General features: G+C 39.3%; 1 protein-coding gene across 5 annotated transcripts in view; it reads right to left on the minus strand.

Annotated features, from left to right (window-relative positions):
• The window catches only part of PAPSS2 (3'-phosphoadenosine 5'-phosphosulfate synthase 2), a 79655-nt gene that overhangs the window by 39496 nt on the left and 15533 nt on the right, over positions 1-24626 (minus strand). Inside the window, exon 2 of one of the 5 annotated variants that reach the window (XM_036828485.1) lies at positions 11419-11533. The exons of the other annotated variants lie outside the window; for them this stretch is intronic. Coding sequence (XP_036684380.1) covers positions 11419-11445 — 27 coding nt within the window. The 5' untranslated portion in view covers positions 11446-11533. The remainder of the gene's footprint in view (positions 1-11418; positions 11534-24626) is intronic. 5 annotated transcript variants of the gene reach the window in all.

Consider the following 24626-nt stretch of genomic DNA (forward strand, 5'->3'; position numbering starts at 1 on the left):
CTGTCGTGGCCTCTCTTGTTGCGGAGCACAGGCTCCAGACACGCAGGCTCAGTAGTTGTGGCTCACGGGCCTAGCTGCTCTGTGGCATGTGGGATCTTCCCAGACCAGGGCTCGAACCCGTGTCCCCTGCATTGGCAGGCAGATTCTCAACCACTGCGCCACCAGGGAAGCCCCTCCCCCGTGAATCTTGCTCGTCCTGGTCTCCCTAAGGTTGTAAAGCATCCATCACATCCATCCCTTGGCTCAGAACCCCTTTAATAATCTTTAGTTCTCTCACTTCCTCTTCCAACTGACAATCAGACGAATTTTCTAAAACACCCTTTAATCATGTTACTTTTATATTCAAAACTTTCAATGGCTCCGCATTGAATGAAGTCCTTACACAGAATAAAGTCCTAATTCTTAGATTGGAATTTAAGGCCCTTCATTTGCAGGCTCCAGCGACCTTTTCGATAACATTTTCTACTCTACACTGCAGAACTTCTATTCCAAGCAGGAGGTTTTGAACACAGCTCATTCTGGCTTTGCACCTTTTCTCATTCGGCCCATCCTATCTGGAAGAATCTCTTCCTACCCTCCACCTAACCACACACTGCCTGTTCTTCAAGCAGCACAGGGTGTTTCCTGGTGGCCTGTTGATTAGGATCCTGGGCTTTCATTGCCATGGCCCGGGTTCAACCCCAGGTCAGGGAACTGAGATCCTGGAAGCCGCATGGTGTGGCCAAAAAAAACAAGCAGCACAAACCCTGTGGGTTCAAATCACCTTCCTTGATGCCTCTCTGCTAAACTCCTGTCCCCATTAGATCCTGGATATTTTAGACTTATATCTGATGTTTTATAGACTTAGAGACTTGTATTTTAGACTTCACTGTCAACCCTACATGGTGGGGGCTGTAGCTTATACAGCTTTGATTTCCCAACAGGGCCCAGCTAAGAGAAAATAATATAGATTTTGAGGCTGGACAGTTTAGAGTCAATTCAACTTCTGGCTCCACTAAAAGCTTGAATGAGTTAAGCCTAACCTCTCTAAGTCTCCCAAAATTGTGGGATTATAATTCTTGTTAACTGCTGCAAGGATTAAAAAGAGGAAGCAAATGTGACGTAGCTGGACTTCATTAAGTATTCAGTAAATGCTTGTTGAATGAATAATACAAGTTTAATAAATATTTTGCTGGCTGATTGACAGATGTGGATATCCTTAAACAAACTCTGGTCCTCATCAGCACATATGCTTTAGTATCACTACTCAATAAAATGACATATTCTAAACTGTGGTTACAGCCACCTTTATGGCTAAGAAGATTACCCCCTTCTTTTTTTTTTTAATAGATCTTTACTGGAGTATAATTGCTTCACGATACTGTGTTAGTTTCTGTTGTACACCAAAGTGAATCAGCCATATGCATATATATGTCCCCATATCCCCTCCCTCTTGAGCCTCCCTCCCACCCTCCCCATCCCACCCCTCTGGGTCATCGCAAAGCGCCGAGCTGATCTCCCTGTGCTATGCCGCTGCTTCCCACTAGCTATCTATTTTACATTCGGTAGTGTATATATGTCGATGCTGCTCTCACTTCATCCCAGCTTCCCCCTCCCACTCCGTATCCTCAAGTCAATTCTCTATGTCTACATCTTTATCCCTGCCCTGCAACTAGGTTCATCAGTACCATTTTTATTTTTTTAGATTCCATATATATGCATTAGCATACAGTATTTGTTTTTCTCTTTCTGACTTACTTCACTCTGTATGACAGACTCTAGGTCCCTCCACCTCACTACAAATAACTCAATTTCATTCCCTTTTATGGCTGAGTAATATTCCATTGCATATATGTGCCACATCTTCTTTATCCATTCATCTGTCGATGGACATTTAGGTTGGTTCCATGTCCTGGCTATTGTAAATAGTGCTGCAATGAACATTGTGGTACATGACTCTTTTTGAATTATGGTTTTCTCAGGGTATATGCCCAGTAGTGGGATTGCTGGGTCATATGGTAGTTCTATTTTTAGTTTTTTAAGGAACCTCCATACTGTTTTCCATAGTGGTTGTATCAATTTATATTCCCACCAACATTGCAGGAGGGTTCCCTTTTCTCCACACCCTTTCCAGCATTTATTGTTTCTAGATTTTTTGACAATGGCCATTCTGACTGGTGTGAGGTGATACCTCATTGTGGTTTTGATTTGCATTTCTCTAATAATTAGTGATGTTGAGCATCTTTTCATGGGCCTCTTGGCCATCTGTATGTCTTCCTTGGTGAAATGTCTATTTAGGTCTTCCGCCCATTTTTTAATTGGATTGTTTGTTTTTTTGATATTGAGCTCCATGAGCTGTTTGTATATTTTGGAGATTAATCCTTTGTCTGTTGTTTTATTTGCAAATAATTTCTCCCATTCTGAAGGTTGTCTTTTTGTCTTGTTTATGGTTTCCTTTGCTGTGCAAAAGCTTTTAAGTTTAACTAAGTCCCATTTGTTTATTTTTGTTTTTATTTCCATTACTCTAGGAGGTGGGTCAAAAAAGATCTTGCTGTGGTTTATGTCAAAGAGTGTTTTTCCTATGTTTTCCTCTAAGAGTTTTATAGTGGCTGGTCTTAATTTAGGTCTTTAATCCATTTGGAGTTTATTTTTGTGTATGGTGTTAGGTAGTGTTTTAATTTCATTCTTTTACATGTAGCTGTCCAGTTTTCCTAGCACCACTTATTGAAGAGGCTGTCTTTTCTCCATTGTATGTTCTTGCCTCCTTTGTCATAAATTAGGTGACCATATGTGCATGGGTTTATCTCTGGGCATTCAATCCTGTACCATTGATCTACATTTCTGTTTTTGTGCCAGTACTGTACTGTCTTCATTACTGTAGCTTTGTAGTATAGTCTGAAGTCCGGGAGCCTGATTCCTCCAACTCTGTTTTTCTTTCTCAAGATTGCTTTGGCTATTTAGTGTCTTTTGTGTTTCCATACGAATTGTAAGATTTTTTTGTTCTAATTCTGTGAATAATGCCATTGGTAGTTTGATAGGGATTGCATTGAATCTGTAGATTGCTTTGGGTATACAGTCATTTTCACAGTATTGACTCTTCCAATCCAAGAACATGGTATATTTCTCCATCTGTTTATGTTATCTTTGATTTCTTTCATCAGTGTTTTATAGTTTTCTGAGTACAAGTCTTTCGCTTCCTTAGGCAGGTTTATTCCTAGGTATTTTATTCTTTTTGTTGTGATGGTAAATGGGATTGTTTCCTTAATTTCTCTTTCTGATTTTTCATCATTAGTGTATAGAAATGCCAGAGATTTCTGTGCATTAATTTTGTATCCTGCAGAAGGTTACCCACTTCTTAAAGTGAGACCTGCCATGTCCTAAGTCTTCTCACAGCCATCACTACAGAAAACAGCCAAAGCAGTCCAAACCTTATAATAAACAGAACTCCCATTCACAAATGCATTTGTAAAATATTCTTTGAAATTTGCATCAAGGAACTGTGTATAACAATTTGTGATTATAGTTCTGGTGAGTTTCCCATATTCTTTGAGAATCAATTAAGCTGATGGGATCTAACATATTTCAGTTAGTGCTGAAATCTAAGTCATTAACACTTAAATCCAATAGAATACAGAACTGGACACTTATTTAATGCATTGCTTGAATAAGTTAAATGAACCACATCATCTGTGAGCACATCCTCACATGGATTATTTCACTGGTTTTTCCTTCACAAATATAACATAAACAATCCAGAGACAGGCAACTAAAACGTATACTATTGTGAACTAAAAGAGCCCATCAGCTTGAAATGGCCTGAAATCACCATTCTGAACAGTTTACATCAAAAAGCTGTTACATGAAAACATTGTTTACTCTCTGTTCAAAAAAAATCAGATTAAAAATTCATCTGCTACATTGCCTATATTCTTGGTTCACAGTGAGGCAGATTCCTAAGGATAAGAGAGGGCACTTAAACCCATCAAGCTCTGGAGTAAACCGACTCATAGAATGCTCGTGTGGTCATATCTGCCCAGCACAAAGACTTCTTTTTATGTGTAATATTTTCATGATTCAATTAAGAGAACTCAGGAAAAGGAAATAAGATCAGAAGGCAGTCTTCCATTTGATTATTAAGCGTGGACCCAGAAACAAAGACCTACTTATAGCACAGGGAAGTATACTCACCTATATGGGAAAAGAATCTGAAAAAAGAATATATATATTATATATATATATAATATATATATAATATATATATATAAATCACTTTGCTGTACCCCTGAAACTAACACAACATTGTAAATCAACTATACTTCAATTAAAAAAAAAAAAAAGAGTGGACCCAGAGAAGGCTTCTGCCTCTGTAAAGAAGCACAAAACAAAGGGCAATTGTGTAAGAACCAGATTAATGCCTTTCTCAAGACTCACTGTCATTATTAGGAGTAAAGGACTCTAATCCATTGCAATATGACTTCTATGCCCAGCAGCAGGTTCAAACAGATCAAATTACTGCATGTAAAGTGTTTAAAACAGCGCCTAATCAGTAGTCACTGTAATGATCGTCCCTGACAAGATCTTCAGTGTTTATCTGACTTGATCTCTTTCCCCTGCATACTCTACTTAGTGAGTCTGCCTGGCCACAGCTACAGACTCAACCTCCCCAACTACTCTCCCCAGACATCGCTGCTTGTAATGGATGGACCCAAGTGGAACCAATGCACGGGCTGAATCAATGAGATTCTCTTAAGAATTTAAGCTATACAAAATACCCAGTCAGTTACATACGCAGTCCTTGGATTGGAGATTCATGTAGAACCTGTACTAGAGTTGCCAAATCAAGGCACTGGGAGCAGAAAGTGAGCAGCCAAGAATCCGTAAAACAATGTCTCCCTTCCATTTGATCCCACTGACCACTCTTTTCTGGAAAACTCCCTCTTTCCTTAGCTTCCAAGATGTTATTCTATCCCTGTGCTTTTCTGCCTTCTCACCTCTCCTCCACGGGCTCCTTCACACATTCCTCCACATCCCTTTACGTATCAGGGTTCTTCTCCAGCACCCTTCCCCCCTTCCCCTATACATCCCTGAGTGACTCTCACCTGTTCCCAAGGCTTTGTCTACTATCAATATGCTATGGACTGCAAAATCTCTATCTTCAAATATCAATATTTAAATGCCTAGCAGGTATAGTCACCCAGAACCACTGAAACTCAGCATCAACAAGAATTCATTTTCTTGTCATCACCCCTTACTCCTTTTCCCATATTCCTCATCATTTGTAATGGTCCACATGTCTATCTATTATTTAAGCTAGGAGACATCCTACTGCCCCCTCCCTCATTAAAAAAAAAATCAATCTATCACTGAGTCCTGTCAATTTTAGCTAAGAAATACCTCTCAAATCATCTCACTGTTGTTAGCTAATCACTCACGAGAACCTCCCTGACAGCCTTCAAACTGGACTCCTCATCTCTCTCAAGCTATTCTCTCCTTTGCCACCAGAGTAAATTTCTTTTTTTTTTTTTTTTTTTTTTTTAAATTTTATTTATTTATTTATTTTTGGCTGTGTTGGGTCTTCGTTTCTGTGCGAGGGCTTTCTCTAGTTGCGGCAAGTGGGGGCCACTCTTCATCGCGGTGCGCGGGCCTCTCACTATCACGGCCTCTCTTGTTGCGGAGCACAGGCTCCAGACGCGCAGGCTCAGTAGTTGTGGCTCACGGGCCTAGTTGCTCCGCGGCATGTGGGATCTTCCCAGACCAGGGCTCGAACCCGTGTGCCCTGCATTGGCAAGCAGATTCTCAACCACTGCGCCACCAGGGAATCCCCAGAGTAAAATTCTTGCTTAAAATCCTTTGGCTTCTATGGTAAAGTCCAGAGACCTCAATTTGGCGCCATGACCTCCTTTTTCAGCTTTACCTACTGCCCTTTGTGGCCTTGAACTCCATGAACCAGTCACACAAACCCCATGCACCAGTCACACAAACCCCATGCACCAGTCCAGAACAAGCACCCCCCACGCCGTTCTTCTGGGCTTTCACCCACATTCTCCTTGCTTGGAGTGCCCTTCTTTCGATTTGTCTCTTACTCACTCATGAATGTGTGGCGTAAACATTGCTGTGAGCCTTTGGCTAATCTCCCCACCCACAGACAGACTTAGCTTCTTCCTCTGACACCATAGTATCCTGTTTCTACTAATAGTTCCTTTCCCAAACTTACTTAAGACTCTGATGTAAGACTCTGAGAGGGTGTTTGTGAAAAACACAGATTCCCAGGACTCTCCCCAAGAGATTCCGATTCATTTGGTCTGGGGTAGGGCCCAAGAACCTGTAGTTTTGTTTCAAAAGTGCCTCAGGTGATTTTAATGCTCCGGCAAATCTAGGAGACACTAACGATACTAGAGAACTTATGTTAATTATGGTCACAGTAGTCCCCCCTGATTTGCAGGGAATACATTCCAAGACCACCAGTGGATGCCTGAAACAGCAGATAGTACTGAACCCTATACATACTATGTGTTTTCCTATATTAATGGGCAGGTAGCTTATACTGCACCGACATGCTGGACAAAGGAATGATTCACATCCTGGATGGGATGCAGCGGGACAGTGGAAGATTTTACCATGTTACTCAGGACAGTGCACAGTTTAAAACTTGTAACTTGTTTATTTCTGGAATTTTCCATGTAATATTTTCACACTATGGTTCAACTCGGGAAACTGAAACTGCGGAAAGTGAAACAGCGGATAAGGAGGGACTATTGTATTTACTGACATGTCTGTCTACTTCACCAGATTGGGAACTTGCTAGTCTGCTCTACCCACATTTGTCGTGGAATCCATGTACCTAGAATATCATAGGAGTTTAGAATTTACTGAATGAATGTTAAGTATTTTTACGCAAACTAATTTTTCATTCCCATGATAGTTCACAAAATTTGATTCGTTATTCAAATGTGTATCATGGGCAGAGGTAGAGGGCCAGGGGCTGAGATAGTCTTGGAAGAACATGGCTGCCCAGGTGGTAGGATTGGGTGATAAGAATGTCAAACATTTTTTCAAAATCTTGGCTGAGTTACAGATTTGGAGGCAGCCAAACCTGTTAGTATTGTCTGACGAATTTAACAATATGAATAAAACTCACAGTGCAGAAAGACAGACGCTCTTGCTCCCACCCTCAACTGGATGTATATTCCCTTAAAGAAGCAGAACGGCATAAAGGTTAACATGGGCTCCACGTCAGAGTGACTGGTAGGGCATCCTGGTTCTTCTGGTGCCAGGTGCGTGCCCTTGAGCAAATTACTTAACCACTCCATTCCTTCTTTTGTAGAATGGTTTTCATAACATTTTCTGCCTTAGTGAAGTCGTATGAGGATTAAATAAGAAAATGTACATAAAACAGCACAGGGCCTGGCCAGTAGTTAAGCCCTCACTAAATGTTAGCTAAAAGGAGACAAATAGTTGTTATTAATGATAATTAAAATAGTTCACTTACTAGTAAAATAATTATAATAATAATAAAGTGGATGATGATAGTTAAAATTATGAAGACTGCCCCAGTGCTTCCCTCTGTTCAGTCTTCCCTGAAACATGTAGTGTAGAAAGAAATATGATTTCCCTCAAAACTCCAGGGCATTCTCCTTCACTTTCCAGCTGTGAAACCTCCTCATGCCCTGCTATTTCAAACTCAGCACAGAGGAAACCGTGCATGGCCATCTTATCTAGGTGCAGAATGTGCAGTTGTGTCTATTGACTGAAGCATAGACAAAAATAGTGCCAGTGATCAGTCCCTTACCTGTCACAGAAACCTTAGAGTTTCTAAAGCTGCACCTGAGCTTCACAAAACAGCAGACTATGGCTTGTCTCCTCATGTCTATTTCACAGATGGCAAAACTGAGGTTCAAAAATGCGAGTTTCAAAGTGTTTTACCCAAGGTCATAACAGCTGGTCACTCAGCGTCTCAGATCCAAGTTTTCTTATTCCAAGTCGAGCAATCTTTGGGGATCTTAAAAGCACAGTTTAGAAATAAGACCACAGGGGGCAAAATAAGTTGTCGGAAGTTACCATGGCTTCTTGGTAAAGATGTGTTTGGGGCTGGCTGGCAAAGCATGAGAATGCATAAATGCTGCCTAGAAGAAGCCTTCCCCACCCCACACCCCAGAGGATACAGTCTGGGCTCTAGAAGATGTGCGTCTTGCTTATCTCATTATATATATTCCTGACCTCCACTCCTTTCTACTTAGATCTGGCTCCTAGAAATCACCTGGGCCCTTCCCCGGATCCATTCCTGGGCTCCCTCCTCTGCAGGGAGTTTGTTCATTCTAAGACTTAGAAATCACCTTTGCTCCTCTGGTTTGACTCCTTCCCACCTGCTAGCTCTGACACAGTTCAGTGATCAGGCTTCCTCCGTGGCACCTCCTGCATCTTTTCCTCTCATCGCTCACACTCTCCATTTTCATACTCTACACACAGGTGTCAGTCTGAATCCCTGAAGTTCCCCACAGAGTTTAAGCTGTCTCTTGCTTCTGGGCCGATGCAATGCCATTCTCTTTTTTATTATTTAGTTGTTAAGTAAGTAATATCTACATGACTCACAAACTTTAAATATATACATACAAAAAGGTATACAGAAGAGTCTTGCTTTCACGCCCATTACCCATTTGCCCCATCTCCACCCTCCCTACCTCTGAAAATGTGTAAGCACTTTTATTAGTTTCTTGTATATCCTGTCAGTTTCTTTATACAAATAGAAGTAAATTTTAAAACATGTATATACTATTTGTTTAACCCTTCTTTCCGCACTATTACACACCTTGTTGCTTCAGATCTACGTTGGCAGATCTTTCCACGTCGATACAGAGGGTTTTCTTGTGCATTTTATGCCTGCACATTGTTCCATTGTATGGATATACCATAATTTATTTAACTAGCTCCCTTTTAGTAGAAATTTCAAAGGCTTCCAAGTTTGTACCACTACAAACAATGCAACAATGAATTACCTTGATTTCTCACTTGTGAATATATGTCTATGAGAGTAATTCTTAGAAGTGAGATTACTAGGTCAATCAGTATGGGCATTTGTGATATTGATCCATATAATCAAATCACTCTCTACAGATTATACCAATCTATACTTTCACCAGCAATACATGGGAGTTCCAGGTTCCCGATGGCATTGCCACAGAGTACATTATCAAGACTTCTGGATTTCTTCCAATTTGATAGATAAAAATGGTATTTCAATATGATTTTAGTTTGAATTTCTGTTATTATGAGTGATGTTGTACACCTTTTGTTATGTTTAGGACTGTTTGTATTTCCTTTATTTATTTTTCAAACTCTTATTTGTACCCTTTCCCCATTTTTCTATTGCATTGTTGGTCTTTTTCTCATTGATTTATAGGAACTCTTTATATATTAGGAAATCTTTCCACTGGTTCTTTGTACTTTGACTTTGTGAATGGTGTTATTTATAACTTTATTTATGGTGTTGCTTGCCATACTTTTTTTTTTAATATAGTTAAATTTATCAGTCTTTTCTTTCAATTGGAACTCCAACTTTTTCTGGTTATACTACTGCTTGGACACAACTGGTAGGGTTGAACGTATAATTCAATTGAGTACAACTTCAAGCAAGTGAGAAAAATAGAGGGTTGTTTCAGTCAGTCTCACAAGGAAGTCTGAATAAATAAGAGTGGTTGGGTTTTTGTTCCTTGCAAATTTCTATAGTTCTTCAGGTTTTTCTTCTGAAGGAGAGAGAGAAGGGACTTCTCTGGTGGTCCAGTGGGTAAGACTCCATACTCCCAATGCAGGGGGCCCGGGTTCGATCTCTGGTCAGGGACTAGATCCTGCATGCTGCAACTAAAGGAGCCCACATGCCATAGCTAAAGGAGCCTGCATGCCACAATGAAGATCCCACATGCCACAACTAAGACCCGGCGCAGCTAAATAAACAAATAAATAAATATTTAAAAAAAAAAAAAAGAGGAGAGAATATATAGCTTCAATTATAAATAATATACTTAAGGTCCTTACAATCCTGAGATCTGAATTTATGATTAAATTTTCTTGTGTGTTATATCATTATATTTTGCAAAATAGTGAAACTAACAATGAACAATAAGAGTTTCCATATGCCTAATTTTTACACTAGAAAAATATTACATTAATCAACTTTTTTATTTAGTGCTATTATAAATGAAAGTGTTATAAAGAGTTATAAATTCCTTGGAGAAACAATACAGATCAATAATTTTTACTTTATAGTATGGCTCAATGTTATACCTGACTAGTAGTACACATTCGTTTTCCTCTTGATCAAATTCAATCCTGTCAGAAATAAATGTATTACAGATACATGACTTATTTGATTAGAACATTAGAACAAAAGTGTATGTGAAAGAAGATAGGTAGCAATATGTCGAGTAGGGCGGTTTTAAATAGATAATTAAGAAGACTGCATTAAATTTAGATAAGACTGTTGTTCAACGTCCTGTTCGGTTATCACTTCTTTTCAAAGTGGGAGTAAACTTTCACATATTCAGAATCTGGATCCTTTACATAAATGAGCTAGTCTAGTAAGTAAATTAACTAGATAAAATCCAAAATAAGATAGCATCAGTCACATTAGCTTGTTATATATGTGAGCTTGTGTTCCTACCTAGGTTACACATGTCATAAATTCATCATATTCTAGATTTCTTTTATTCCTTTGATTAATTTTTTCAAAAAATATTCATTGAGCACTAACTATATGCCAAAGACTGTGCTAGAAGCTGTGGGTACAATGGTGAAAGACACACACACAAGGCCTGCCTGAGGCCACCTCTGAGCCTAACCATCAGGCAGAAAGTGCTCAGAAAATATTAATTGATTGAAATTGTGCTGAAACCATATTGAAAACTTTTGTTAGAGTTGCCGGATTTAACAAATAAAAATACAGTATGTCCCATGCAATATTTGGGCCATAGTTATACTAAAAAATTATTTGTTGTTTATCTAAAATTCAAATTTAACTGGAAATCTTGTATTTTATCTGCCACCTTACCAGGGGTTTACTTCTCAGAAAATAAGTTCTAGCCTTGCATTTACTACATACATAAGCCATTTGAACACTGAAGATGTTTGTCTCGGTGCCTCATTCTTTTTTTATACTCCATTTATGAAATTGTCTCTTTATAAATTATTTTCAATAATTTATAGGAATGGAATGCCCTTCTTCTCTGACGTCAATCAGAGGGGGAAAGGACAGCTTAAAAGTCTTGGTTGCAAACTGTTAACTGCTAAAGACAAACACATTATAGGAGAACAGTATGTGTTACCTAAAGAGACTAGAGTTTTACAGCCAGTTCTGAAACGTCAGACATAATATTTTTCAAAGTTTAGATATTTTTTTCCAGCAAGACCTAATACTCTATCGTAAGAAATACAGCTTTCCCACATTACCTTGAAATTAGTGGTGAGTAGGTTCATTGGCTAGGGGAGTGGCTGAGATGGAATACAGAATCCTGGCAGGGCAAGGGGGTGTGGGGTGGGGCGTGAGGATGACTTTATGAAGACACTGCGGAGAAGAGAAGGCAGTTTCAGAAATGGAGAAAGACTGAATTCAGACATTTTTAAAGAGCTGCACCCTCCCCCTCTAACCACCAATGAGTAAAACTGCCCTTTTTTTTTTTTTAAGCTGCTGCTCTTCTGGTTAGCACAGCTCACAAATTCCACAGCGGAAAAGAGTGTCTGGAAGAAAAGGATGAAGTTCTACAGAGGGTGGACCGCACATTTAACTTTTATTAAATGCCTTTTAAAAATCTGTAAAACCTACCTATACATATATAAACAATCAACTTTTTCATTTAAAAACAAAACGAAAACAAACAAGCAAAACTTCCATCCAGATCTGAAGGCTGTCAAAATTACCCCGTATGTTCCAGAGCAGGAAGCAAAGTGGATGAACTGCCTTCCTGGGTAGGGATTGTCTGTCCTCTGAGGGGAGGTGCAGGTCTCCTCTGTATTCTCTCCTGTCATCACACCAAAGATCCAGCAAACTTCTGCGTTGTTCTAAGATGGTCACGCAGAGACGCAAGAGCAGAACATCTCATTTACTACTAACGATGGAATTCGGGAGAGGGTGGTCCCGTTTATGCTCCTCCATTTCCATCCAGGCAGAGGCCAAAAACTGGCCTCCTATAAACTTCCTTGTACTGGGTTCCTGACCCCAAGGCTAGAAAATTGGTCTTTCTCTCCAATGTTAATCTGTAGCCTCCACTTGAAGGTCTCCCAGGAAGCAACAGGAAGAAAAACGCATTTGTGAAAATTTTCTTAAAAAATAAAGTATGAACTGACATTTCTTTTCCTACAAACAGCCAGAGAAGGCTCAATACATGAAAAAAAAAAAATCCTCAATATAGAAAAAACAAACAAAAAACCCCAAAAGAGTCCTCAGGTTTCTTCATGTATCATGGAACCAAAACAGTTAAAGCCAGAGATATACTAACACAATAGATGTGCTCACTCTCCTCTCAAGAGTCTCTTCAGCTTTTAAATATATTTTTGAAGTGGGGAGCCCAGCTTGAGACCACACACAGCATTTACAAGGGATTTGGACACATCAGGTGTACTACTGGAACCACCTGGGCAAGCCCTTACTCTAAGCTCAGTAAACCTGACCTAGGAACAAAGCTTTAGTCTCAGGGGGAGGGATGAGTTCATGTGTGGTCCGGTGACAGAAATTTGTCTCCTGGTCCAGCTCCCATAGGTTCACAACTGAATCAGTTAAAATGACAGAAGACAAAAAACAGATCAAAGAACTGCTTCAGTAAAGAAATAGATTGAGGGTGGAGATCACGGGCTCTCAGGTCAGGCGACCTGGGCTCAAGTTTGTCTAGACCACAGTAGCCTGTGTGACTTGAGATAAATGAATTCTAAAGCTGCTCAAAGCCTCAGTTTTCCCATCCGCAAAATGGACAGAATAATAGAACCTACCTCACAGCGTTGTTATAAATACTGAAAGACACCCAACTGCCTTTCAACAGTAGTCTGGTAAGTAAATCACGGTGTTTCACACAATGGAAATGCTAACACCAACGAGAATGAACAATATACAATGACGTACAATAATAAGGATGGGTCTTGCAAACACAATGTTGAAAGAAGTCAGACACAAAAGGAGTACATACTGTAGGATTTCATTTATCTAGAGCTCAAAAACAGGCAAAGCAAATAATGTGTAGTGTTCAAAGACAAGGTGGACCTCCTGAGACAGCTGAATGTGCAACTGACATGTCACACCGTGAACTAGACTTGTGATGGGCATAAGTAAACCGTTCCTTGAGGACCCACACAGAACATGGCTTACCTTCGCAACTACAACTTGAATGACAAACTGTCTACATTCAATCACATACCCCATGGCTGCTTTCACACAGGCAGACAGAAGGAAACTCCTGCAACAATTATCCAGCTAGTCAAGGCAAAAATCTAGGTCCGGAGGGGAAAGACTAGGGTTTTTTTTAACCGGATTAACCCCATGGGCTGGCTTCAGTCTTCACTGATCATGCATTAAGATCACCCCACAACTCTTTATTTTGCTGCATTCTGTAGACATGTATGGATACAATGTGACTATAAACGGATTCAAAATGGCTGCACAGGCTGCATATCAACTCATACTTTTTTGCTTCTATGTAGTATAAGCAAAATGTTTCTGAGTAAGTGGAGGAACCTGAAAGTAGCTCTTGGTGAGACTGGTTCCCTGATCATGCCTTCTTTTTTACACATATTGACATCCTTTTTTTTTTGTTTATATATACTCTTTTCCATTATGGTTTATCACAGGATATTGAATATATCCCATGCTATATATACAGTAGGACCTTGTTGTTTATCCATCCTATACATAATAGTTCACATCTGCTAATCCCAAACTCCCAGTCCTTCCCTCCCACACCCCCTCTCCCTTGGCAACCACAAGTCTGTTCTCTATGCCTGACCGTGTTTTTAAACCTTCATGAATCCACACCAAGACAAAATATTTCCAACCACAATTTTGCAGGATCGTTATGCAGCTACTTTGCACACTAATGCAAATTTACACCACAGAGTTCTGTTTGGTTCTTGTCAGGTGATGGAAACAGAGTGGATGTGAGGCGTTATTCCCTCAGACATACACAAGGCCCACCTTGTTGAACTGTTGTGCTTCTGGGCCTAGTTTGCATGTGGGAACTACACAATTATGAATACTCTGCACTACCCTCAGAATCTGTGGAGAAAGCACAAACTGCATCTCAGGGCTTAAAAGCCTCCTTACCCTCTATCCCTATTCCTTGCATGAACAAGAGAGGCTTCCAGATGCTTCGTCTTCACTCCGGGCACAGTCAATGGCTCGGCTCTCCCTCTCAACCTCTCAATCTGACTGTGTTTTTCCTCTACACTCCTCCTTCTTCTGACTCACTCAGTCCCCTCCACTTACCTATGTAGAGGAGGCTAAAAGGAGCACTGCAGCCATCCCCACTTAGATGCTCTGCGTATCTTCTAATAGCGACACTATCAGCAGTAGCTTCATTTGAGGCAGATGGTTTGACGTTGATGGTGGGACTGCTCTTTATCGTTTCATGCTTGTTTTTCTAAATATTTTCTTTCTTTTTCAAACCTATTTTTAGATGCCGTGCTTCATAACTTTTCTCTATTACAAATATTCTGCGTGATTATCACATATGCACTTTCCATCTTAAGGACTTAATCTTAAAGCTCCAACTCAAGCTTTTAGAGAACGACTCCCATTGAGTTAAGGTGGTTTTATATAGCCCTGGGAAATCCTCTCGGAGTGTACATTATAAAGATGCCCTGTTTGGATGTTACTTATTAAATCTGCCTCAAAAAACAAAGGTCTTATTGGTTCAACTGGAAAAATCAGCCTCAAGGCTGTGCCAACCAGATTCTGTGTACCTACCTCACAAGCTGTCCCTTTGTTGATTTGTGCCAGCAGGACTCAGGGAGGGGTGCTGCGTGTTATGCTTTGCTCTTCAGTTAAGCCCCACGGGAACAAACTAACTCAGCAAAACTTAAGCAAACACAGATCTTTTATGGACAAAACTTAAGCAAACACAGATCTTTTATGGACAAAAACTATACCTTTTGCTTCCCTGATCCAGGTACCCAAGACGGGAACCTGGATCAGGGAAGCAAAAGGTATAGTTTTTGTGTTTTCTTTTCCTCCCCACCCACCCCTTGTCTCTACTCTCTCCCTCCCTTCTTCCCCCCCTTCCTTCTTTCCTCTCTCTCTCTCTCTTTCTCTCTCGTACAGGACATTTGTTGAACCTGGATACAAATGCACACTTGAATTTCTCTGAAATGACATGATACAAATATGATTTAAAAAGCTTGGATGTCATTTACATTTTCCAATATTAGACTTTAATTTTGTTTTCTCTGTTATTTACAGAGATTACGTGTTTTCTGGCAGCCAGAGTGCCAGATTAAGCCTGAATATACACACACTAAAGACAACAAATATTCATTCAACTTAGATTGGGTGATTAGAATGTTGAGGGTAAGATTTCAAGACAAATAATTCATTTGAGTGCAGCAGTGCAATTGGCTGACGAGTGGTGCCAGATGTCATATTATTTATGGTCAGTAATAGTAGAACCAACTTACCTCATCGGAGGCACTAGAAAGAAAAATCTGGTAGTTTGTTGAATGGGAATGAAGTGTTACTCAATTTCTCATCTAAACTAACCAATTTGATTCATTTGAGAGTTCAATCTGTAATGTAAATAAGGCGCGAACCATAAATGAAGTCTGGCCATATCAACATTTCACAAACTGCGTTCTCCAGATTGTCCCTCGAGAGGTTATGGTTTTCCGTGGGAACAAAAAAGTGGGCATTGGCCAAATAAGCTTGGAAAACACTAATAGGTTTGCCAACAATATGAACTTGAACTTGTGATATAGTTTAGCTTCCTTTCTAGTAAAATGAGAAAAAAAACTTATAAGATTTGCTTTACCTTAATTTTTTAAACAGTTCAGCTTCATTTTGCCTTATTGAGTATATAATGTTGTATATGTAATGCTGTATAAACAAATCCTTGAGAAGGATGTCTTTTTGTAATGTGAGAAGTCCCTTATCTTGTTTATTCTATTGCATAAAAAAAGAGATTTAGTTACTATGTTAAGAATTTTGTTTATTTATATAAAAAAAGTTATGCCTTGGAAGGAGGGAGTGAGGAGAAGGGGAGGAAAGGAGAAGGAACCTGTCTATATCAAGTGTTCTGACCCTCTCCATTCTCACCTGACCCCTCACACCTACACCTACTGCGTAATTATTCAGGTCTAATAAAATGAACAACTTCCATTCCATGAAGCCGCACGATCCCATGTGGCTAAAGAATATGTTCCCACTGTTTGAACACCCTCAGTGAAGGTGAAGGGGGTGGGGTTAGGGGTTCATTACTCTGGGAGCTCCCCATTCCACTGGTGTTTGGCACAAATTCAGCTCCAGAGGAGTCAATTCTACCTCTAGGTAATTCCTTTGGCTCTCAATGACCAATTTCCATATGCTTAGCCTTGGGGGGTCTTACTTTGTTTAGTAAGGGGTAAGCCCTAATATCTGTAGAGATTGCCTTATGATTTAAAGAGTACTCTCGCGCTGCTTTTGTCTGTGATCTTCACAATCCTATGAAGTATAAGCCCTGACTTCACCTGAGTGCCCCTTTCTCTATACCATGCTTTGTTAATGGATATGCTGGTCCCATATGTATCCATTCTGGTAATGGATAACTCATTTTGAGTTATGATTTATTTTAACATAAGATACTAAAATGAGGCATGTTTAATGACCTTCTCTTAGTGCAACCAATTATCTATTATCCTTCGCCTTAAGGCAGAGCTTTGCTGCCCTGTAGTTTAGGCTACTTGGTTATAAAATGCCTTCAAAAGTGCTAGGGTCTCTATGGGTAAATGTCAGAGGTTTCCTTTTCCTGCAAGTCTAATATTCCTTGTATCATTCTCCAGTCTTTTCCCCTTCCTATTCTTTTTTTTAATTGGTCAAATTATCCTTGAAAATAATACAGATTATCTGACCCAGAATCATACCCTTTCTTCAAAAGTCTACTTGTGTTTGCCATTTACCTAGCTATGCTTCAAAATCCTGCATGTTAAAGGGAACCCTCCTACATAGTTGGTGGGAATGTAAGTTGGTGCAGCCACTGTGGAAAACAGTATGGAGGTTCCTCAGAAAACTAAAAATAGAGCTACCATATGATCCAGCAATCCCACTCCTGGGCATATATCCGAACAAAACTATAATTCAAAAAGATACATGCACTCCTATATTCATAGCAGCACTACTGACAATAGCCAAGACATGAGAACAACCTAAATGCCCATCGCAGATGAAAGGATAAGAAGATGTGGTACATTTATACAATGGAATATTACTCAGCCATAAAAAAGAATGAAATAATGCTGTTTGTACCAACATGGATGTAACTAGAGATTATCACACTAAGTGAAGTAAGTCAGAAAGAGAAAGACAGATACCATATGATATCACTTATATGTGGAATCTAAAACATGACACAAATGAACATATCTATGAAACAGAAACAGAATCACAGACATAGAGAACAGACTGATGGTTGCCAAGGGGGAGGGGGTTGGGGGAAGGATGGAGTGGGAGGTTGAGGTCAGCAGATGTAAGCTTTTATTTATAGAATGGATAAACAACAAAGTCTACTGTATAGTACAGAGAACTATATTCAGTATCCTGTGATAAACCATAATGGAAAAGAATATAAAAGAATATATAATATATGTATATATATAATATATATATATATAGCTGAATCACTTTGCTGTGCAGCAGTAATTAATACAACATTGTAAATCAACTATACTTCAATTAAAAGAAAAATCCTCCATGTTCATTTTTCATAACAGTCCCTACTGAAAACAACCCAAATGTCCATCAACTTGTGAATGGATAAACAAAATGTGACACACAGCTACAATGGAATACTATTCAGCCATAAAAAAGAATAAAGTAATGATATCTGCTACAACATGCATGAACCTTGAAAACATTATGCAAAGTGAAAGAAGCCAGACACAAATGACCACTTATTTTATGTTTCCATTTGTAGGAAACATCCAGAAAAGGAAAATCTTTGGAGACAGAAAGTAAACTGTTGGTTTCTTGGGACTCAGGCTAGGAACAGGAGTGACTACAGATGGGCACAAGGGATCTTTCTGGTGTGATGAAAATGTTCTAAAATTAGATTGCGGTGAGGGCTGCACAATTCTATAAATTTACTAGGGATCTTTCCATTGTACATTTAAATTAGGTGAATTTTATGATATGTAAATTATACTTCAATAAAGCTGTTTTTAACAATAGTCCTTCACATCTTTACTTGATTTAGCCCATTTCATTCTCTCATTGAGAATCTGTTTAAATTCTTGTAGTGATTCCAAAATATACAATTTTTGTCTATGACCAAGACTATACATAATATTTCATTTTGATTCTAACACTTATCCTAAATGTAAAAAGCATATCCTGTTTGGTAATTTTTTTATTTTGATGAGACTGTGGTAAGCATAGTTTCAAGAATTTCGAAGCCAGGCCTGAGCTGTACAATGGTCATGAATGCTGAAGTCGAGGCTCTAAGGAATATGTGGGTAAATAAATCGTGGTATATTCACATGATGGAATATTATTATTATACAGCAGGGTTTCTCAGCCTCAGCACTAGTGACATTTTAGGCCACTGTTGCAGGGCTGCCTTGTGCATTGTAGGGTGGGTAGCAGCAACTTTCCCTCGCCCCAGTTGTAATGACCAGAAAATGTCTCCAGATGTTGCCAAATGTCTCCTGAGGAACAAAATCACCCCTAACTGCTATGCAGCAATGAGAAAGAACAAATTCCAACCACACACTAACAGTACAGACGATATGGAGGGCTGTCACAAATATAACTTGAGGCAAGAGAAGCCATACACAGCGTGTATGATATACAGTTCTATTCGTACTCTAAAGTTCAAAACCAGGCAAAAATAAGCAGATGATTACCTTCAGAGGGAGAGTTCATGACTGGAAGGGGCTTCTGGGATTTGGACAGTATTCTGTTTCTTAATGTGGGCGCTGGTTATACAAGTGTGTTCACTTTATGAAAATTCATCAGGCAGACACTTAAGATTTATATATATTCATATACATATATTATATACGATACTTAAATAAAAAGTTTAAAAATATGGGCCATTGCTGTGGCTGCTGCAGAAAGAGGGCATTCAAGGTGACTCAGGAGGGGCTCAGCACCTTTCCAACAGGACGCTAATTCATCCCTCCACAGACCCACCAGGACTGCTGCTGGTCCACCCTGAACTCTGAGACAGAAATCCAGTGTGTTCCATTGATGAATAAAAGCCTGTTCCTGGGTTACTTTGTTATCCAGGTGCCAAAGCCAAGAAAGTCCCTCCCCGCCGCCACCCATTTTCAATTCATACTTTGCAAAGCACAGGCCTAAAACTGATTTCAGTGTGCAATTGAGCTAAATGAAGCCAAATAAAGGAAGCACTTTCTTTAGTATTCACTCCAGAGCTAAAGAAAAACAATGGGTCTAGTTCCCAAATCTGAGAGTACTACAAATGCCCAAGGTGGCAACTCCCGTTGTTTGTTACAGTAGGGGAGAATGAGTTGTGCGGATTCATACATGTTCTCACTCTCAGTTGGGGCCCCTCCTGACCAATTACTTGTAGTTACAGATAGTGTACCAGGTGCAGAATGGAGTTTGTGGCCATAGCATTCTTTTTTTTTTTAACGTCTTTATTGGAGTATAATTGCTTTACATTGTTGTGTTAGTTTCTGCTGTGTAACAAAGTGAATCAGCTATATGTATACATATATCCCCATATCCCCTCCCTCTTGCGTCTCCCTCCCACCTTCCCTATCCCACCCCTTTAGGTGGTCACAAAGCACCGAGCTGATCTCCCTGTGCTATGCAGCTGCTTTCCACTAGCTATCTATTTTACATTTGGTAGTGTATATATGTCAATGCTACTCTCTCACTTCGCCCCAGCTTACCCTTCCCCCTCCCCGTGTCCTCAAGTCCATTCTCTACGTCTGCATCTTTATTCCTGTCCTGCCCCTAGGTTCATCAGAACCATTCTTTTTTTAAGATTCCATATATATGTGCTAGCATATGGTTTTTCTCTTTCTGACTTACTTCACAAGCAGCTCATGCAGCTCACTATCAAAAAAACAAACAACCAAATCCAAAAATGGGCAGAAGACCTAAATAGACATTTCTCCAAAGAAGATATACAGATTGCCAACAAACACATGAAAGGATGCTCAACATCACTAATCATTAGGGAAATGCAAATCAAAACCACAATGAGGTATCACCTCACACCAGTCAGAATGGTCATCATCAAAAAAATCTACAAACAATAAATGCTGGAGAGGGTGTAGAGAAAAGGGAACGCTCTTGCACTGTTGGTGGGAATGTAAATTGATACAGCCACTATGGAGAACAGTATGGAGGTTCCTTAAAAAACTAAAAATAGAACTACCATACGACCCAGCAATCCCACTAGCGGGCATATACCCTGAGAAAACCCTAATTCAAAAAGAGACATGGGGGATTCCCTGGTGGTGCAGTGGTTAAGAATCCGCCTGCCAATGCAGCGGACACGGGTTTGAGCCCTGGTGCAGGAAGATCCCACGTACCGCGAAGCAACTAAGCCCGTGCGCCACAACTACTGAGCCTGCGCTCTAGAGCCCGTGAGCCATAACTACTGAAGCCCACGAGCCACAACTAGTGAAGCCTGCATGCCTAGAGCCCATGCTCCTCAACAAGAGAAGCCACTACAATGAGAAGCCCGCGCACCGCAAGGAAGAGTAGCCCCTGCTCGCCACAACTAGAGAAAGCTCACGCTCAGCAACGAAGACCCAACGCAGCCAAAAATAATAAATAAATAAAATAAATTTAAAAAAAAAAAGAGAGAGACATGTACCACAATGTTCACTGCAGCACTATTTACAATAGCCAGGACATGGAAGCAACCTAAGTGTCCATCAACAGATGAATGGATAAAGAAGATGTGGCACATATATATAATGGAATAGTGAGGTGGATGGACATAGCATTCTTTGATGGAGGCAATTAAGTGACACCAGATCCAGGCCTAGTAATCTGAACAATAACCAATGAGTTCACACTCCACACAATTTATCTGATCAGGAGTTACTGTTAGCCTTCAAACCTCATATATGTATATGAATGCACATATTTACAAATAAACAAGAGACAGACAATTCTCCACTGTTCTCTTGTGTCTCTGTACATCTTTTGATGTGCAGAGTGTTAACTGCCTTTTATTTCATACTATCTTTTCAAGGATGCTTGCATAGTGAACGGCCTTGGATGAGAGAGATAATGTCTCCTCCAGAGCAAAGAGTCAGCCTCTCCACTGCCCATCATAAAAAAGATTCAGGTTCCCTTCACTTACAGTTCCTCTCCTATAATACAACTCACTGCTTGTGCGGATATCCATCTAGATGCACCCATGTCACCCACTTGGGAGATGGGGGCAAGAGAAACCAACACACACTGATGCTCATACTGATTGCTGTGCTATGAGTAATAAAGCCCTTTGTCTCTGACTCAGGAGTCTTGTTTTCTGCCAGCAACCATGCAACTATGGCAAGTTAACTTATTAGATTGCAGCTGGGATAAAATCATAGACTTTTCACAGTTGCTATTTAGATAGATAGATAGATAGATAGATAGATAGATAGATAGATAGATAGATAGATAGAGCTTTCTCTTTTTGAAAAGTAAATCTCCTACCCAGCCACTCAGTTCTCTTTGCTGGAGGCAATAATACTATTAATTTACTATGCATTCTTCCAGGGATATTCTATGCACTTATAACTATATGCATCTTTTTTCCTTTTTCTCCCAAATGTTAAGAGGCTATAGACACTGTTTTGCACCAGGCCTTTTTTACTTAACAAAATGCTTGGAAATCTTTCCATATTGGTATAATTAGGGGACTCATTCTTTATTAACAGTGGCAAATTAATTTGTACTATGCATATATTATAATAACAAAATAGTCCATAACATGTACTTAAAGAATCCTCTTATTGACTGATATTTAGGTTGTTTCCAACCCTCTATTACAAAATGTTGCCAAGAATAGCCTTGCACATACATCATCTTACCCATTTGCAAGATCTCTATAGAAAAATTTCCAGAATTTGAATTGCTAGTTCAAGGAATATGCTCAATATTAATTTTAATAGATATTTCCAAACACCTCTATGGAGATTGTACTAATATACATCTCCACTAGCAATGTATGAGACTGTTTCTTCTCTCACACATTTGCCAATACAACATGTTGGCTTAAGTTTTTACCCATGCCAATCTGATAGATGAAAAATTCAATCTCATACTTTTAATTTGTATTTCTTATAATGAGATTCAGCATCTTTTCATATGTTTAAGAGCCATTTGTATTCCTTTTCTGTGAAATTCATGTTCTTTTTCCACCTTTTTTTCTATTGAATTGCTGATTTTTTAAAATACTCATTTGTAGGAGTGCTGTATATTTTGGAAAGCAGAACTTCTCTGAATTAGAAATCTTCCCCTAGGTTGTTGTTTGTCTTTTGATTTGATTTTAATTTTTTTTAAAATTTTGGCAGGTAATTTAAAAATTTGTGTATTTGTGTGTGTGTGTGTGGTATCTGAATTTGTGTCACACTTAGAAAGGTCTTCTCAGCTGTGAGATCATAAAAGGTCCATATTTTTTTCTCGTAGTTTTATGGGGTTTTTTTTAATTGCTTAAATCTTTGCTCCATCAAATCTTTTCTTTTCAAAATTAATTATTAAAATATACATTAAAATGCTTATCTATATTCATAAGGCTAAGCATAGCTTAAAAAAAAAGAGATTGTTTTCTCAACTCTGTGATCACATTTTTTTAATGTTCATCCTTTGGCAGGTACAGATCTAGAATCGGCCCTAGACATAAAGTGGTTCAAAGTACAATCCACATGCATGCATATAATATAAACCTTATATATTATGTAGATAATGTTGTTATCCTATAAAAAGATAGCAGATAGTTCTCCAGTAATAACTTGATAAAGGGATTCTACTCTACAAAATTTCGAAATTATATTGCCTGCAAAAATGAAGATGATCTAGAAGAGAAACACAGAGCTTTCTTGGGGAGGCAATTTACTTGACAGTTCTTGGTGCTGATTCTATACAGGGCTGGTGAGAGGGCTTAGTGCAGAATTCCCTTTTCTTCTTGTTCTTCTCTAGAGGACAAGCCATTTAGTGTGTCATTTTTGTATCAGATTTTTTTTTTTTTTAAAGAAGGCATTGGGTCTTTTTTTTTTGGTTGTGTTGGGTCTTTGTTGCTGTGTGCGGGCTTTCTCTAGTTGCGGCAAGTGGGGGCTACGCTTCGTTGTGGTGTGTGGGCTTCTCATTGCGGTGGCTTCTCTTATTGGGGAGCACGAGCTCTAGGCGCGTGGGATTCAGTAGTTGTGGCTCACAGGCTCTAGAGCACAGGCTCAATACTTACGGCACACAGGCGGCTTAGTTGCTCCAAGGCATGTGGGATCTTCCCAGGCCAGGGCTCGAACCCGTGTCCCCTGCACTGGCAGGCGGATTCTAAACCACTGCGCCACCAGGGAAGTCCACTGTGTCATATTTGATTCCAAGGTGTTCTGACCTGCTGTAGGTGAAATTTATTTTCTGTCTTGATAGTTTTATAGGAGAACTATAGGAAAAGGAAAATTTTAATTCTTTTAGGTTTAATATATATGGGCACATTGCTTTCAAAATACCTGTAACCAAATTCACTTCAAAATGAGACAGAAGGGGGACTTCCCTGGTGGTGCAGTGGTTAAGACTCCACCCTCCCAATGCAAGGGGCCCGGGTTCGATCCCTGGTCAGGGAACTAGATGCCACATGCATGCCGCAACTAAAAGTTCACATCCTGCAACTAAGGAGCCTGCCTGCCACAACTAAGACCCGGCGCAACCAAATTAATTAATTAATTAATTAACAAAAAAGGGAGAGAAGGAGAAAGAAACAAAAAGAAAGCTGCTGTCCTAAAGAAACCAACTGTAGATCAGAAAACTTGCCATTAATTTAAGAACTGCCATTATTAGCAGGGGGAGAGATAAATTAGGAGTTTGGGTTAAAATATACACACTACCATGTATAAAATAGATAACCAACAAGGACCTACTGTATAGCACAGGAAACTATACTCAGTATTTTGAAATAACCTATATGGGAAAAGAATCTGAAAAAAATATATATATATTATACCTGAAATCTGTACACTTGAAATTAATACAACATTGTAAATCAATTATACTGCAATAAAAAATAAATTAGAAGAAAAAGAATTGCATTAGCTTGAGTCATCTAATCTTTTTAAGTCAAATATCTATATTAAATCTGTTTTTTCCTTTCATTTACTACATTAAGAATGAATAATCTCTATGAAGATAAGTACCATATAAGGCAATGCATTATTAATTTTTAAACCCAATGAGATAAATAAAGTTGATCAAAATCCATGATCAGACAAAACAAGGCAAGAGGTTTATTAGCTTGGGTGGGAAA

Source organism: Balaenoptera musculus, chromosome 16 (assembly GCF_009873245.2).
Source record: "Balaenoptera musculus isolate JJ_BM4_2016_0621 chromosome 16, mBalMus1.pri.v3, whole genome shotgun sequence".
Lineage (NCBI taxonomy): Eukaryota > Metazoa > Chordata > Mammalia > Artiodactyla > Balaenopteridae > Balaenoptera > Balaenoptera musculus.